This window comes from Mesoplodon bidens (assembly GCF_964165515.1).
Source record: "Mesoplodon bidens genome assembly, chromosome: 5".
NCBI lineage: Eukaryota > Metazoa > Chordata > Mammalia > Artiodactyla > Ziphiidae > Mesoplodon > Mesoplodon bidens.
The window spans coordinates 89,430,098-89,446,762 of record NC_138161.1 but is presented as its reverse complement, the minus strand read 5'-3'; the positions used below and the strand labels follow the sequence as shown (position 1 = coordinate 89,446,762).

The following is a 16,665-nucleotide window of genomic DNA, read 5'->3' as shown; positions in this document are numbered from 1 at the left end:
CATTCTCTACATCTGCATCTTTATTCCTGTCCTGCCCCTAGGTTCATCAGAATCTTTTTTTTTTAGATTCCATATATATGTGTTAGGACAGGCTATTTGTTTTTCTCTTTCTGACATGCTTCCCTCTGTATGACAGACTCTAGGTCCATCCACCTCACTACAAATAACTCAATTTCATTTCTTTTTATGGCTGAGTAATATTCCATTGTATATATGTGCCACATCTTCTTTATCCATTGGTCTGTTGATGAACATTTAGGTTGCTTCCATATCCTGGCTATTGGAAATAGTGCTGCAATGAACATTGTGGTACATGACTCTTTGAGTTATCATTTCTCAGGGTATATGCCCAGTAGACGGATTGCTGGGTCATATGGTACTTCTATTTTTACTTTTTTAAGGAAGTTCCATACTGTTCTCCATGGTGGCTGTATCAATTTACATTCTCACCAGCAGTGCAAGAGGGTTCCCTTTTCTCCACACCCTCTCCAGCATTTATTGTTTGTCGATTTTTTGATGATGGCCATTCTGACTGGTGTGAGGTGATACCTCATTGTACTTTTGATTTGCATCTCTCTAATAATTAGTGATGTTGAGCATTATTTCATGTGTTTGTTGGCAATCTGTATATCTTCTTTGGAGAAATATCTATTTAGGTCTTCTGCCCATTTTTGGATTGGGCTGTTTGTTTTTTTCCCATTGAGCTGCATGAGCTGCTTGTAAATTTTGGAGATTAATCCTTTGTCAGTTGCTTCATTTGCAAATATTTTCTCCCATTCTGAGGGTTGTCTTTTGTCTTGTTTATGGTTTCCTTTGCTGTGCAAAAGCTTTGAAGTTTCATTAGGTCCCATTTGTTTATTTTTGTTTTTATTTCCATTTCTCTAGGAGGTGGGTCAAAAAGGATCTTGCTGTGATTTATGTCATAGAGTGTTCTGCCTATGTTTTCCTCTAAGAGTTTGATAGTGTCTGGCCTTACATATAGGTCTTTAATCCATTTTGAGTTTATTTCTGTGTATGGTATTAGGAAGTGTTCTAATTTCATTCTTTTCCATGTAGCTGTCCAGTTTTCCCAGCACCACTTATTGAAGAGGCTGTCTTTTCTCCATTGTATACTCCTGCCTCCTTTATCAAAGATAAGGTGACCATATGTACGTGGGTTTATCTCTGGGCTTTCTATCCTGTTCCATTGATCTATCTTTCTGTTTTTGTGCCAGTACCATACTGTCTGGATTACTGTAGCTTTGTAGTAGAGTCTGAAGTCAGAGAGCCTGATTCCTCCAGCTCCATTTTTCGTTCTCAAGATTGCTTTGGCTATTCGGGATCTTTTGTGTTTCCAAACAAATTGTGAATTTTTTTGTTCTAGTTCTATGAAAAGTGCCATTGGTAGCTTGATAGGGATTGCATTGAATCTGTAGATGGCTTTGGGTAGTATAGTCATTTTCACAATGTTGATTCTTCCAATCCAAGAACATGGTATATCTCTCCATCTGCTGGTATCATCTTTAATTTCCTTCATCAGTGTCTTATAGTATTCTGCATACAGGTCTTTTGTCTCCTTAAGTAGGTTTATTCCTAGGTATTTTATTCTTTTTCTTGTAATGGTAAATGGGAGTGTTTCCTTAATTTCTCTTTCAGATTTTTCATCATTAGTGTATAGGAATGCAAGAGATTTCTGTGCATTAATTTTGTATCCTGGTACTCTACCAAATTCATTGATTAGCTCTAGTAGTTTCCTGGTAGCATCTTTAGGATTCTCTATGTATAGTATCATGTCATCTGCAAATAGTGACAGTTTTACTTCCACTTTTCCAATTTGGATTCCTTTTATTTCTTTTTCTTCTCTGATTGCTGTGGCTGAAATTCCAAAACTATGTTGAATAATAGTGGTGAGAGTGGACAACCTTGTCTTTTTCCTGATCTTAGAGGAAATGGTTTCAGTTTTTCACCACTGTAAATGATGCTGGCTGTGGGTTTGTCATATATGGCTTTTATTATGTTGAGGTAGGTTCCCTCTATGCCTACTTTCTGGAGAGTTTTTATCACAAATGGGTGTTGAATTTTGTCAAAAGCTGTTTCTGTATCTATTGAGATGATCATATGGCTTTTCTCCTTCAGTTCATTAATATGGTTCATCACATTGATTGATTTGCATATATTGAAGAATTCTTGCATTCCTGGGATAAACCCCACTTGATCCTGGTGTATGAGCCTTTTAATGTGCTGTTGGATTCCATTTGCTAGTATTTTGTTGATGATTTTTACATCTATGTTCATCAGTGATATTGGCCTTTAGTTTTCTTTCTTTGTGACATCTTTGTTTGGTTTTGGTATCAGGGTGATGGTGGCCTTGTAGAATGAGTTTGGGAGTGTTCCTCCCTCTGATATATTTTGGAAGAGTTTGAGAAGGACAGGTATTAGCTCTTCTCTAAATGTTTGATAAAATTCTCCTGTAAAGCCACCTGGTCCTGGGCTTTTGTTTGTTGGAAGATTTTTACCACATTTTTTTTTTTTTTTTTTTTTTTGCGGTACGTGGGCCTCTCACTGTTGCGGCCTCTCCCACTGCGGAGCACAGGCTCCGGACGCGCAGGCCCAGTAGCCATGGCCCACGGGCACAGCCGCTCCGCGGCATGTGGGATCCTCCCGGACCAGGGCACGAACCCGTGTCCCCTGCATCGGCAGGCGGACTCCCAACCACTGCGCCACCAGGGAAGCCCCTGTTGGAAGATTTTTAATCACAGTCTCAAATTCAGTGCTTGTGCTTGGTCTGTTTATATTTTCTATTTCTTCCTGGTTCAGTCTCAGAAGGTTGTGCTTTTCTAAGTATCTGTCCATTTCTTCCAGGTTGTCCATTTTATTGGCATATAGCTGCTTGTAATATTCTGTCATGATCCTTTGCATTTCTGAAGTATCAGTTGTTACTTCTCCTTTTTCATTTCTAATTCTATTGATTTGAGTCTTCTCCTTTTTTTTCTTGATGAGCTCAACTAATGGTTTATCAATTTTGTTTATCTTCTCAAAGAACTAGCTTTTAGCTTTACTGATCTTTGCTATTGTCTTCTTCATTTCTTTTTCATTTACTTCTGATCTGATCTTTATGATTTCTTTCTGTCTGCTAACTTTGGGGGTTTTTTTTGTTCTTCTTTCTCCAATTGCTTTAGGTGTAAGGTTAGGTTATTTGAGATGTTTCTTGTTGCTTGAGGTAGGATTGTATTGCTATAAACACTCCATCTTAGAACTGCTTTTGCTGCATCCCATAGATTTTGGGTCGTCATGTTTTCATTGTCATTTGTTTCTTGGTATTTTAGATTTCCTCACTGATTTCTTCAGTGATCTCTTGGTTATTTAGTAGCGTATTGTTTAGCTTCCATATGTTTGTATTTTTTACAGTTTTTCCTTTAATTGATATCTACTCTCATAGTGTTGTGGTTGGAAAAGATACTTGATATGATTTCAATTTTCTTAAATTTACCAAGGCTTGATTTGTGACCCAAGATATGGTCTATCCTGGAGAATGTTCCATGGGCAGTTGAAAGTGTATTCTGTTGTTTTTGGATGGAATGTCCTATAAATATCAATTAAGTCCATCTTGTTAAATGTGTCATTTAAAGCTTGTGTTTCCTTATTTATTTTCATTTTGGATGATCTGTCCATTGGTGAAAGTGGGGTGTTAAAGTCTCCTACTATGATTGTGTTACTGTCGATTTCCCCTTTTATGGCTGTTAGCATTTGCCTTATGTATTGAGGCGCTCCTATGTTGGGTGCATAAATATTAATAATTGTTATATCTTCTTCTTGGATTGATCCCTTGATCATTATGTAGCGTCCTTATTTGTCTCTTGTAATAGTCTTTAAAGTCTATTTTGTCTGATATGAGAATTGCAATTCCAGCTTTCTTTTGATTTCCGTTTGCATGGAATATCTTTTTTTTTTTTTTTTTTTTTATGTATATTTATTTATGGCTGTGTTGGGTCTCCGTTTCTGTGTAAGGGCTTTCTCCAGTTGCGGCAAGCCGGGGCCACTCTTCATCGCGGTGCATGGTCCTCTCACTATTGCGGCCTCTCCCGTTGCGGAGCACAGGCTCTGGACGCGCAGGCTCAGTAGTTGTGGCTCACGGGCCCAGTTGCTCTGCAGCATGTGGGATCTTCCCAGACCAGGGCTCGAACCCATGTCCCCTGCATTGGCAGGCGGATTCTTAACCACTGCGCCACCAGGGAAGCCCGGAATATCTTTTTCCATCACCTCACTTTCATTCTGTATGTGTTCCTAGGTCTGAAGTGGGTCTCTTGTAGACAGCATATGTACAGGTCTTGTTTCTGTATCCATCCAGCCAGTCTATGTCTTTTGGTTGGAGCATTTAATCCATTTACATTTAAGGTAATTATTGATATGTATGTTCCTATTACCATTTTCTTAATTGTTTGGGGTTTATTTTTGTAGGTCGTTTTCTTCTCTTGTGTTTCCTGCCTAAAGAAGTTCCTTTAGCATTTGTTGTAAAGCTGGTTTGGTGAGGATGAACTCTTTTAACTTCTGCTTGTCTGTAAAGGTTTTCATTTCTCCATCGAATCTGAATGAGATCCTTGCTGGGTAGAGTAATCTTGGTTGTATGTTTTTCCCTTTCATCACTTTAAATATGTCCTGCCACTCCCTTCTGGCTTGCAGAGTTTCTGCTGAAAGATCAGCTGTTAACCTTATGGGGATTCCTTTGTATGCTATTTGTTGCTTTTCCCTTGCTGCTTTTAATATTTTTTTTGTATTTAATTTTTGAGAGTTTGATTAATATATGTCTCGGCATGTTTCTCTTTGGGTTTATCCTGTATGGGACTCTCTGTGCTTCCTGGACTTGACTATTTCCTTTCCCATGTTAGGGAAGTTTTCGACTATACTCTTCAAATATTTTCTCAGACGCTTTCTCTTTCTCTTCTTCTTTTGGGACCCCTATAATTCAAATGTTGGTGTGTTCAATGTTGTCCCAGAGGTCTCTGAGACTGTCCTCAATTCTTTTCATTCTTTTTTCTTTATTCTGCTCCCTGACAGTTACTTCCACCATTTTATCTTCCACGTCACTTATCCGTTCTTCTGCCTTAGTTATTCTGCTATTGATTCCTTCTAGAGTATCTTTAATTTCAGTTTCTGTGTTGTTCATCACTGTTTGTTTGCTCTTTAGTTCTTCTAGATACTTGTTAAATGTTTTTTGTATTTTCTCCATTGTGTTTCCGAGATTTTGGATCATCTTTACTATCATTACTCTGAATTCTTTTTCAGGTAGGTTGCCTATTGCATCTTCATTTATTTGGTCTTGTAGGTTTTTACCTTGCTCCCTCATCTGTGACATATTTTTTGTCGTTTTTTTTTTTTTTTTTTTTTTGATGGGTGGGGCTGTATTCCTGTCTTACTGGTTGTTTGGCCTGAGGCGTGCAGCACTGGAGTTTGCAGGCAGTTGGATAGAGCTGGGTCTTGGTGCTGAGATGAGGACCTCTGGGAGGCCTCACTCCAACTGATATTTCCTGGGGTCTGAGGTTCTCTGTTAGTCCAGCAATTTGGACTCAGAGCTCCCACCACAGGAGCTTGGCCCCAACCTCTGGCTTGGGAACCAAGGCCCTTCAAGCCAGTCGCTGGGGTTCCTCCCATCCCTTTAGGTGTCTGTGGTCCCCCACCAGTGCCTGGTAGGTGCCCTAATTGTATGTAGACACGAATCCTGCGTTGTCCTAGTCTGCCATCTTGACTCTTCCCTCCACCTGGCAATTGATCTTTATATACCCTTAAGGTAAATTATCTAATCCCTTTCTCTGACCCAGGGAAAATATGCCCTTTCTACTTTCAGTCTTTAAAAAAGCCCAAAATAAGGCCTGATTTATGCTGTGCTATTTTACAAAATTTAAGCTATTGTATTGAAAGTACATAAAGGGAACTCCTCATTAATGGGCTCTAAAGGCTGCAGATTTCCCCTTTTAAAATATTTTTCGAAAGGCCTTTAAGCTGGAAATTTTAAAGAATTCTTTTTTTGTCGTTTTGGTATTACATCGTTGATTTGATATTCTTACCTTACAAGGGGAACCAAGGGGGTTATCACAAACAGCTACTTAACATCTGTTCAGTAGTTTACCTGCTCAGTAACTTTATTCAGCATTTTAGAAAAGCTATAAAACCCTTAATTTATTTGCATGATTTGTAATTCTATGCATTACAAATCCAAAAGCACATTTTTACTGATTTTCCTACCATGTAGCTTCTTTCCCCTTCCTCACAGCCATGTTCCACTCAATTATCTCCCCTATACTACTACTACTAAGAAATCCATCTCTACCTTAGTCATCTTGCGCTGTCATAACAAAATAGCATAGGCTGGATGACTTAACCAACAGAAATTTATTTTCTCACAGTTCTAGAGGCTAGAAGTCTGAGATCAGGGTGCCAACATGGTCAGGTTCTGACAAACACCCTCTTCCCGGTTTGCAGTTGGCTAAAGACCCTCTTCCTGGCTTGCAGTTGGCTACTCTCTCTCTGTGTCCTAACATGGCAGAGAGCAAGCCCTCTGGTGTCAATTCTTATAAGAGCACTAATCCCAATATCAGGCCCTACTCTCACGACCTCATCCAACCCTAATTACCTCCCAAAGGCCCCATTTCCAAATACGCCACATTGGTCACTAGGGCTTCAACACAGGAATTTTGGGTGGACACATTCAGTTTATAGTGATCTCATTGGCTCTATTGCAAATTTTGAGTCTTGTTCTCCAATTCACAACCTCTTTCAGACACACACACACACACACACACACACACACACACACCCTAACCAACCACCCCATCCTAATTAGAGATACATACACACACACACACACATCATCATCACTGTCATCATCAGGCTCTTTCAAGCAGTGGAAGCCTCGCTAGCAAGAACCATCACCATATAGTATTATTTCACCTCATCTGCACATGGTTAGCCTTGCAGTGCCAGCATGCTGGATGTTGGGGAGGTAATCTGTCTGTGCCCTGGCTCTTTGGGGCGATACCCGCCACATCATCATCTGTTGCCAGCTCAGATCTCCCAGTGTGTTGTGAATGCAGGTTAGGCCAATCTAGGCATCATGCACTTTTTAAATGCTTCTAACACATTTTCTTTTCACGTTTCAAAGGGCATTCTGGCCACTTAGAAATGTGTATATGCATGTATCTCTATGTGTCCATGAAGTATGTTATAAAATCCACTTGAGTACTTAAGCATTGCATTGTCCTTATTAGCTGCGACCCTAGCTTGTGACACCTATAGAGGAAGACTTTTGTCCAAGGCTGTGCTCTGGCTGTGTAACCCTAGGATGTCACTTAACCTCTGAGCTGTTTTTTTCTCATTTATAAAATAAACTGTTATCTGCCATGCTCACCTCCCAGAGTTGTGAGACCAAAAGTATGTAATCCACATTGAAACACTTTGTAAAGTATTAAGAATTTTTAGTTTTAATTAATTGTATTGGTTTTCATTTGCTATGACAAAAGGACTGTTTTATAGACCCTTTTTTTTATAAATGCTGTATACTTTGAAATTATATACTCTTCTAAAATGAAGACTGTGCAAGTGTCCTGTGGATTTTGAATTCTTTTCCTTAGATCACTGATGCACTCAGATCTCCTCACAAAGGCAGGATTAGAGGTGTCATCTCTAGCCATGGAGTAGGTCTACTGCCCACAGTAGGGCTTGCCAGGGAACATGAATTTTCACCCCTTGCTATGAGGTGGTAGAAAGAGTTGGTGAAGGAGACAAAGACATTCCTGGTATAATGTTTCTCTCAGAAAATAATTCTCCTTACACTCTGACACCAGTTTCCTTACCTTTATAGATTCCTTTGTTAGGCACACAGCACACGGCCAGACAAGAATGATTCTGGCATTTTCAGAGTTATTGTCTAAAATATTCTCCCACCTTCCTATCTGGTGTCTTTTAATCTCACTGAACATCAACCCCATTCAACCAGTAGCTCTGCTCTAATGGTATTTTTTCTTCTCTGGATCTTTGTACTAATTATTTCACGTGCTACTGAATGCTGCTGTGCTTTTCCATTCATTAACTTTACTGGCTGCTGTCAGTTTGCACCTTATGTACTGTGCTTCCTGGGGTGTTAAAGAGTTAAAATAATAAAATCTCTTGCCAGGCATGAAGCTTCCTTCACAGGCTGACTTGCCAAAAAATGACCTAACTAACCAGGTTTTGAATACCTTGTTAATTTTACTTTTAATTTCCTCCAAGTGAAGCACAAAAATTGTTTATATATGCACATTGGAAATGAACAATAATATGTGTTTCCTACCCCTTTTCTTTGCAATTAATGTTTCTATATGTTATGTCAAACGGAAATACATTCCCAATACTTGGGCTCTGCTTTTCAGCAGTATTATGCTGTGCCACTTATTTTCCAAACATTCATCCATACCTGCTATTAAATCTAGACAATTGTCTGGCTGAAGCTTTCATTTGAACTTGCTATTTACCTAACCTTCATTGTACCTGTGTGAGGTTTTATCTTCAATCTTGGCCACTTCATTACACTCTCTCCAGCAGCTAAGGAGCTCTTTGATCACTTCTGAAGTCTCATTGAGAGGGCTACTTCCCTTTAGATTTAGCCCTTGCTAGCATTAGATGTGAGCTAATTCCTTCATTTTTCATTATTTCCTTGATTTTCTTAAAGCATTCCTGCTGGCATTTATTAATTTTTATTTCTTGTTCACTTTATCTCTCAAAAGCCCTAATCTTGTATAGGTAAAATATTAATCTTTAGTTTCCTGATGACCAAAACTGCATTTGGCTTGCGGTGGGGGGGGAGGGGGAGGACTATTAGCAGTCAACTGTATCCTTTCCCTAGTGTCCTATTCATAAGGAGCACTTCCTGTTTTGCTATGCATCCAACAATCAAGCTAACAAAGCACCACTGCCTTCCACTATTTTTATTGTCCTGATGTTTTGGAAAATTACACTGATAGATTATGTTTCCAAGCAGGCCGCAGTTGTTTCTGCACTTTGGAGTTGGGTCACTATACCACTTTCCTACAACCAGCCCCATTGTTTATTTTAAAGAAGGACAAAGAAAGTAATTTTTCTTCGGAAAGAAAACTGTTTCTCCTGCAACTTGCTTTCCTCTATTTGACAGTATCCATTGTTTAGCTACATGTTTAAACTCAGCGGGTAGGCTAGCTATTTCTTCAATTCAGAGAAGGGATCTCAAATCCACAATTTGCAGTCATTGCTCCTATAGGTTTATAGGTTTTCAGATAAATGATTAATTGGTAAGAACAAATTAGCAGGGATAAAGAGACATTAGTCAAATGGCAGAGAGAGATGTTAGGAAGAAATACAGCAAATACAATGCAACAGTGCTCAACTTTCTTTATTACCAAGATTCTAGGAAAGTGCCAAATTCTAGAGGTTGGTGTCAATCAAGATATGTGTATGACATTTCAGAAAGGACTGCCTTCTAAATTCAAGTTAAAATTTCGATGCTCTTTAGTAATGCTAGTTTCTAATAATTTTTCTCCTTAGAAGAGAATATTTTAAGAAGGAAAAGTCACATCTGCCTTCTCTAATTTCTGGGAGAAAATCTGTTTAGCACAAACTAAAATAGTCCTTGTGCAGATACTAAGCTTTAAGGTAGTAGTTTATTCTCCAACTTCTGTTTGAGATATTTGAATATTTGATATTTGAATATTTGAATTTTTGTATAGCTAAAATTCATATTTCTAGGGCCACATATCAAGAGATTGTGATTCACTGAGTAAGGTCCAGAACGCTTCCTAGTTAACCAACAAGCCTAGTAATTCTGGTGCAGGTGGTCAAAGAGGAAACCTCCACTCCCCGACCGCATAAAGGGATGCTGCTCAACCAGGCTTCCACTTCTAAGCACCAAGATTCAGAATGCCATCACCAAACTAAATCCTCCTGTGACTTCCCATTTCTCATCACCCTCCAAACATGACAGGAACCCTTAGATGCCCCCTTATGTCAGAAGTACTTTTTCCTAAACAAAAATGTGAGAATTTTATGATCAACTTTGTCTCACCTATCAAGCAGTACAATCTGTATTAAACTTTTTAGAGAAGGTAACATGACCTCTCTATGGCTGGCAGTAGCAAACACAGAGGTAGGCCACCTTAATTATAAGTGTGCCCCATTTTAAGAAAGCCCAAAATACCAGTAGATTCATGGGGGTTGGTGTTCCTTACAAGTGCACAACAGTCTATTTCAAGATGGATCATGTCAGTTGCTGGAATGGTCCTAGGACCCAGAATAAATCACTAAAATGCCACAAGGAGAGGAGCCAGAGTCCATGGCCATCCAATGAGAACTAAAGATAAAAGCAAAGCTGGAGGTTTAATGTAAGCCACTGGGCTAGACAGAAATCCACTTGCATGACATATTTCAGGATTCAACTTGCATAAGAAACCTTCCTTTGTATAAACAAGACAGTGGGCAACTCTTAACTCTTATGATGCCTTGGTGACATAGATAAAATCACCCCTGCTCAATGGACACAGCTCTGTGGGATCCCCACTGGGAGAGGGGAGCTCAGGTTCAATTTCAGTCCTTCTTTTCCCCTCATCCCAGATTCCTTAGGCAGGGCCACCTGCAAATCCTTCTCAACAGTCCTGCCAAGCGTTCCCTTTTATATATCAAGGCATTCATCTGTTTGAAGGAAGGGTACAGACAATTCTCTAAAATAATAGAACATTTATTTGCACTAGATACCGTTACTTCAGAGGAGTTAAATATGTTATTATTTAGCTGACCTGACTTCAATCCCCAGAGAGAGGTTATTTCTGTGGTTTTGTTCTAAAACATTTCCTTCTACTGGGAGACTAGGGGAGTTTTCATGCGTGCTCAGGTGTGATGGAGAAGTTGCAATATGCCAGCCTCCTCAGCCAGCTGCAGAGAGTAAAGGAGCAGTCCCAGGTGATCAATCAAGCAATGGCCGAGCTAGCAACCATTCCCTACCTACAGGACATCAGTCAACAGGAGGCGGAATTGGTAAGCATTTGTTTTTCTTTGTTTAAGGCTTTCACAAGCCCTGAGCCAATAAAAGAGTGATATGGTCTGAAAAAGAATGTGACAATAAATGCAGTCCGAGGGCAAACTCCCCAACCCTCATGAAGCATTCTAATGAAGAAACTGGAAAATGTAGAAATGTGTGTGTGTGTATGTGTTTTATTTGCCCACCCTGACTAGCTTCCTTTTTTTTTTAATAGCAAGACCTTTGTGATGTATGAAAATATGGAAGAGGGCTGATTATTCATATTTTGAGTCAGGCTTTTTTGTTTCAAGCAAAGTGAAATTTTAATACATTGTTTCTTAACTCCAAGATATGTTAATACAGGATTCTCTTCAATGGAAAAGTAAGAGGAAAAAACAGTAATTGCTGGATAGAAAACTGACCCTACAAAATCATCCACAGAATTTTCTTATTTACTTCTAATGTCACACATATGCTGGCAGTGCCAACACTCGCACGCATACGTACATTTAGTTAAGAGAGCTGTCTTGAGGGGAAAATGTAGTCAAATGGAGGGGTGTTTTTTTTTAACTGAATTTACCAGTTAACTCAGAAAACACAGAGCCTGTCAAAAACTAGTTCAAGAAATATCTTATAGAACAAATCTCCAAACAGGTGTGTATATTATAACCATAATTTATATTAGAAACAATAGCACCTCATCTGAAAAACAATTATTAATCAGTGTGCTGGCCATTCAAGGAAAGGTAAAATTCACTCCATATAAAGCTCCTAATGTGTTGCTGGGAAGGGCTCTTTGAGGCTCTAATTGAATGTAGCGAAAACTAATTATAGGCCTGAATTGAATTCACATAGCAAGGATGAGAACAACCCAAACTCATCACCTGTAATTTTCAGATAACTAAAGGAACCCTCCCTCTTTGAGCTTTTAGAATTGTTACAAATTAATCAAGAAATGAACTGCCAACATTTATAGTGTTCATCTGAACCTGTAAAAGTATATTAATAAATAGTGATATTCAAAGTAAGCATATAAAACTGAGTAGTTTTATATAATAAATAATAAAATATTTTATATAATAAATAATATTTTATATAATAAAATAATAAAACTCCACATACTAAACATTAAAACTATGAGAAAAAAAGTGTATTAGTCAAGAATTTACTAAGTCAAAACTGGCAATAATACTTTCTAAAGCTGTATGGTTATGTGCACAGAACACCTTCTAAAAGGCTGTTTATCCTACCATTCATAAGGCATTCAGGAGTGCAGTAAGTATGGAGCTTTCAAAGTGCATATTATAGCCAATTTTAGATGATTAATGCTCCTCTGAGATAAAAGAAAGCGAAGAAAATGTTAATTTAAGAAGCTGGCACAGTGTTGATCCTGTCTTCCTGAAAAGCACATTCAAGATTTAAATGAAAAATACAAGAGAGTTTTCTGCACTTAGGTCTTCTTACCACACATCTGCAGCCCCCTTTTTTCTGGAAATTCTTATATTTCTAAATATACACAAAGAGCACAAAACTAGCATTATTAACATCGCTAACTAATGTGTTAGTGCAACATTCCACTACCCGAAACCTTGGAAAACAGGATTTCATGGGATATTTTCATAATTTATATTCCTACTAGAAAAAAAGTAAACTTATAGGGATGTATATGTGCAAGCCAAATATTTAAAAATCATGTATCTTGCAAGGGTTCATCACCTTAAGTAATAGATTTTACTTTCCAGCTTCCAAGCATAGGTTAACCTAGATACAAATCCTCGAAACACCTTTTATGATGCTATATAAACAGTGACTACTCAGTAAAAGAGTTTTGAGTGACTCGACTCTCTACCCTCCTGCTTAAGCTCTGAAATATCTAAAGAACAGAAAGATTATCTAAGGGTTCATAATGTTTGACGCCATGGTGAACTGAGCTGGTATATGTTCATTTTTAGAGAACTTTCTTTTTTAGCTTTGAATATCACATGGCTTCATGTGGCCTCATTACTTTGCAGCCACATATAAAGTGTGTGTATAGGATTATGTTAAATTGGAATATGGCAGTTCGGGGCAAAGGGTGGAATGTTTTAAACTTGCCTTTGAAACGGAACCTAAAAAAGTAATCCTGGTTATTTTGAAATTTTAGAAAAGAAAAGCATAGTAAAAGAACATAAATGAGCTAGATCCTTTAAGAGGCAATAAAACAACACAATTTTAGTATGGTCCTCTGGTGAGCTTTTGCATGATGCCTAGAATTATGATACATTAGCCTCAGGAGAAAATATTAAAATGTGTTCATGTACTACATGCCATTTCCTGAGAGAATTAACTACCACCTTCATTCTTTATAACCCAAATCCGTTTTTACAAAACATCAACACTTACTACATTAAAATCTATATGTTTTCTACAAATTTTCAAGAATCTTTCCATTGTTTCAGTATTTTATATCTGCAATAATACTTGGTAATGACTGAAGCAGAGATGAGGTGGCAGTGTTCGTTGTCGGAAAGTTGAGTAATAAAATCATCAGCGTACAAATGATTTTTTAATTAGGTTTTAATCTGTGTATTTAGAGAAGTTATTTCTGTGTGAATTCCACCCTGATAATTTTTATCTTGGTGCCACAGCTGCAGTCACTAATGGCAGATGCTATGGACACCCTTGAAGGAAGAAGAAACGATAAAGAACGTGTGTGGAATACAATTCAAAAGGTAAAACTTTCAGCTGAAGGAAAAAGACATATTATTCTCAAAGGGAATGTCCATCTTGGGTCAAATCCATTTAAAAGATAAAAAGAAAAGGAAATTCCTCGGGTTGTTTTATTGGTTGTTTTCTTTTTAAAATAAATGCAGCTCTCTCCCTGGAAGTGTAGCCAAAATCAAATATGGATTTATTTCATCTGTTTCCTAAGGTCTGCTGCTTTTCTGACTGTGGTCATATGCTTTTATGGGTCTCTTATCACGCTCATTTTCATATTGTATTTTCGTTATCTGCTCCTTCATTATTGGTTATTATAGATATTTTTAAAGCCCTTTCATCAATGTTTTAGTTTGCTCCCCAACCCTTTCTCCCATAATTGTCACTTGAGGAATAATAGCTACATTTCAGGGAACTACAAATGAACTAGCACATTGACGTTTGGGGTGAAGGAGTAGCAGACGGGTTGTTAGAAATAGAACATCCCTTCATTGGTTACCCGAGTTATGCAAAACAAGCACTGAGATGCACCTGGCCCCAGCTACTCAGGAGACTTGTGTGATACCACAGGCCCCTCTGGCAATGCAGGAAGGAGTAAGTAGTGTTGGGTCTCCAGTCCAGCTAAAGGTGATAAATTCTGATCAATCTACTCCTCACTCAGTCTCCTCCAATCACGGTAAGAATCCACAAAGGGAGAACTGGTGTCAGGAGATGTGAGAAGAACAAACCAAAGAAGCCTTCAGTTTAAGAGGTAAAGTCAGCCATGAGGGATTCCAATGCATCTGCAGAAATGTGTGTCTTCTGTAATCAATTCAGAGGCCCTATGATAAATGAATAGAACAGAAATCAACTGAGCTCAGCGAATATTTGTTGGATATCTACTGTGCCTGAAAGAACACTGTATGTTAAGGATATTGTGCTGGACAAGACAAACACAGCCCCTGCCTATATGGACCTACCCATCTAGGAAAGAAGACAGTTATTAAACAGCTACTTATAAGTTTACTATTATATGTAAAAAGTGGATGTTCAGTGATCTGTGGGAACAAAGACAGGAATATAATCTGGTCTGAGAGATCAGAAAATCCATCTCTGAGAAAGTGATATTTATAAAACATTTAAAGGATAGTAGTAGTTATCCAGATGAAAAGGGAGATTTCTACACAGAGGAGTAAGTTTGTACCAAGAATGATGCTAAGAAAGCATGGCAAATTCAAAAACTGACAAAGGAACGAGGAACATATTTCAAAATGAAGTGCAAAGGCAGAAGAAGTCAAATCACAGAAGGTGTTAAAAATTACATTAAGGATTTTTTAAGGATCTGGTCCTAAAAACTATGTTTCGGGAAGTATTAATATTTATCTGATAAATATTTTTGAGACATCGCTAGGGCTGTAGTGGGAAAACAGATCGGGGCTACAGAAATTTGGGGAGGTCAGTTATAAGGAGGTGACTTGATGTACAGTGGTGAGCACAGAGATGGAGAGAAGCAGACAGATGTAAGAAATATTCAGGAAGCAAATATACAGGCCTTATTCACTGATTGCATATGGGAGTTAAGAAAAAAGAAAAGGTTAGAATGATGCCCAGACATGGGGCTTGAGCCACTAGGCGGGGAATAGGAAGAGGTTCGCTGGTGCAAAGGAAGGAAGGAAATACTTCAACGAAACAGCTTTTGGCTGAGAACATAAACTCTTTCAGAGTCCACAGAAACCACACCAGGTATTTGAAAGGGAATTTAATATACAGAATGGTTAACTGTGTATGAAATAGGTAACTGAAAAGGAAAACAATAATTCATCACCAAGGAAGCAATTAAAGGAAACAGCTACCACCCCCTAGGGCTGGGGAATCAAAGAGAAGAGGTTGCAATTACTAAAACTTAGAAACTTGGAGCAGGGACCTGGCTGGGCCAAAACTCAGATCTCCTACTAGGAGGTGCTATATTCAGCTGGTGCTAGTGTCCCTGAACTTGGAGGAGGGGTCGTGAAGGGCTGAGACTTAGACTTCTGAGGAATGGGCACTAACTCACTGGTGCTGATGGGGAGTGAAAGAAGGCAGTTTTAATGGGGGTAATCTGACAACTTTTGGAAAAGCCAAATTCCACTGCTACTACAGAAAAGAATGTATGTTTCTGGAGCAAAGAAACTTTGCTGAATAGATGCTCACAGGAACTCCAAGCTGACAGAAGTCCGCAGCAAATAACCAGGAAGCAGCAAGTCCCTCCTTTCTCCTTGGGTTTTACAGTGTCCCTCTATCGACCCCTATTGATGGAGACAAAGAGCTGGCAAAACAGAAATGGGGTTTCCAGAGTTCCAGTCCCAGCATCAAAGAGCTAATTACAGAAGGGTGGGTTTGGAGTTAAGAGACAATAGGCTAATAACTAGCCCAAAAGTGCACTGAACTTAGGGTGCCGGCAAGATATCCAAGGTGAAGTACAGGAGTCTGGAGTTCTGAATAGAAAATTGAATAGAGATAGAGTTTTCTAAGTCATTGGCAAATTGGTGGTAACTGAAATCATTTGAGTGGATGACGTGGCAGAGAAAGAGCGTATAAGAAGAAGAGAGGCTTGGGGAGCACATTTCAAATTTAGGAGGAGGCTAAGAAGGAATGGCAAGACGAACTGGAGCTAGAGGTAAACGAAATCCAATGCGCATGAGAGTCAAGCGATATAATTAAATATTTCTGCTGACTATAGAAATAATTGTTTAGCACAGGGGGTAGCAAACTACAGTTCACAGGTCAAAACCAACCAACCACTTATTTTTGTAAATAGAGTTTACTGCACACAGCCATGCCATTCACTTAAGTATCATCTATGTCACCTTGGCCAAGTTGAGTAGTTGCCACAAAGACCATATAACTCACAAAGCCTAAAATATTTACTATCTGACCCTACACAAAAAGTCTTCTGTACCCTTATACCCTGGTTTAACGCATTATCTCCCCCAGAAATATTTGCATTTGCACAGTAA

The 16,665-nt window shown here is 38.6% G+C and overlaps 1 protein-coding gene across 1 annotated transcript in view; it reads left to right on the top strand.

Moving 5' to 3' along the window:
* Window positions 1-16,665, top strand: part of SPATA16 (spermatogenesis associated 16) — a gene marked incomplete at its 3' end in the record, with an annotated part of 219,339 nt that overhangs the window by 177,172 nt on the left and 25,502 nt on the right. The window contains exons 8-9 of the mRNA XM_081235349.1: window positions 10,846-11,010; window positions 13,621-13,704. Of these exons, the coding sequence (XP_081091475.1) occupies window positions 10,846-11,010; window positions 13,621-13,704 (249 nt within the window). The remainder of the gene's footprint in view (window positions 1-10,845; window positions 11,011-13,620; window positions 13,705-16,665) is intronic.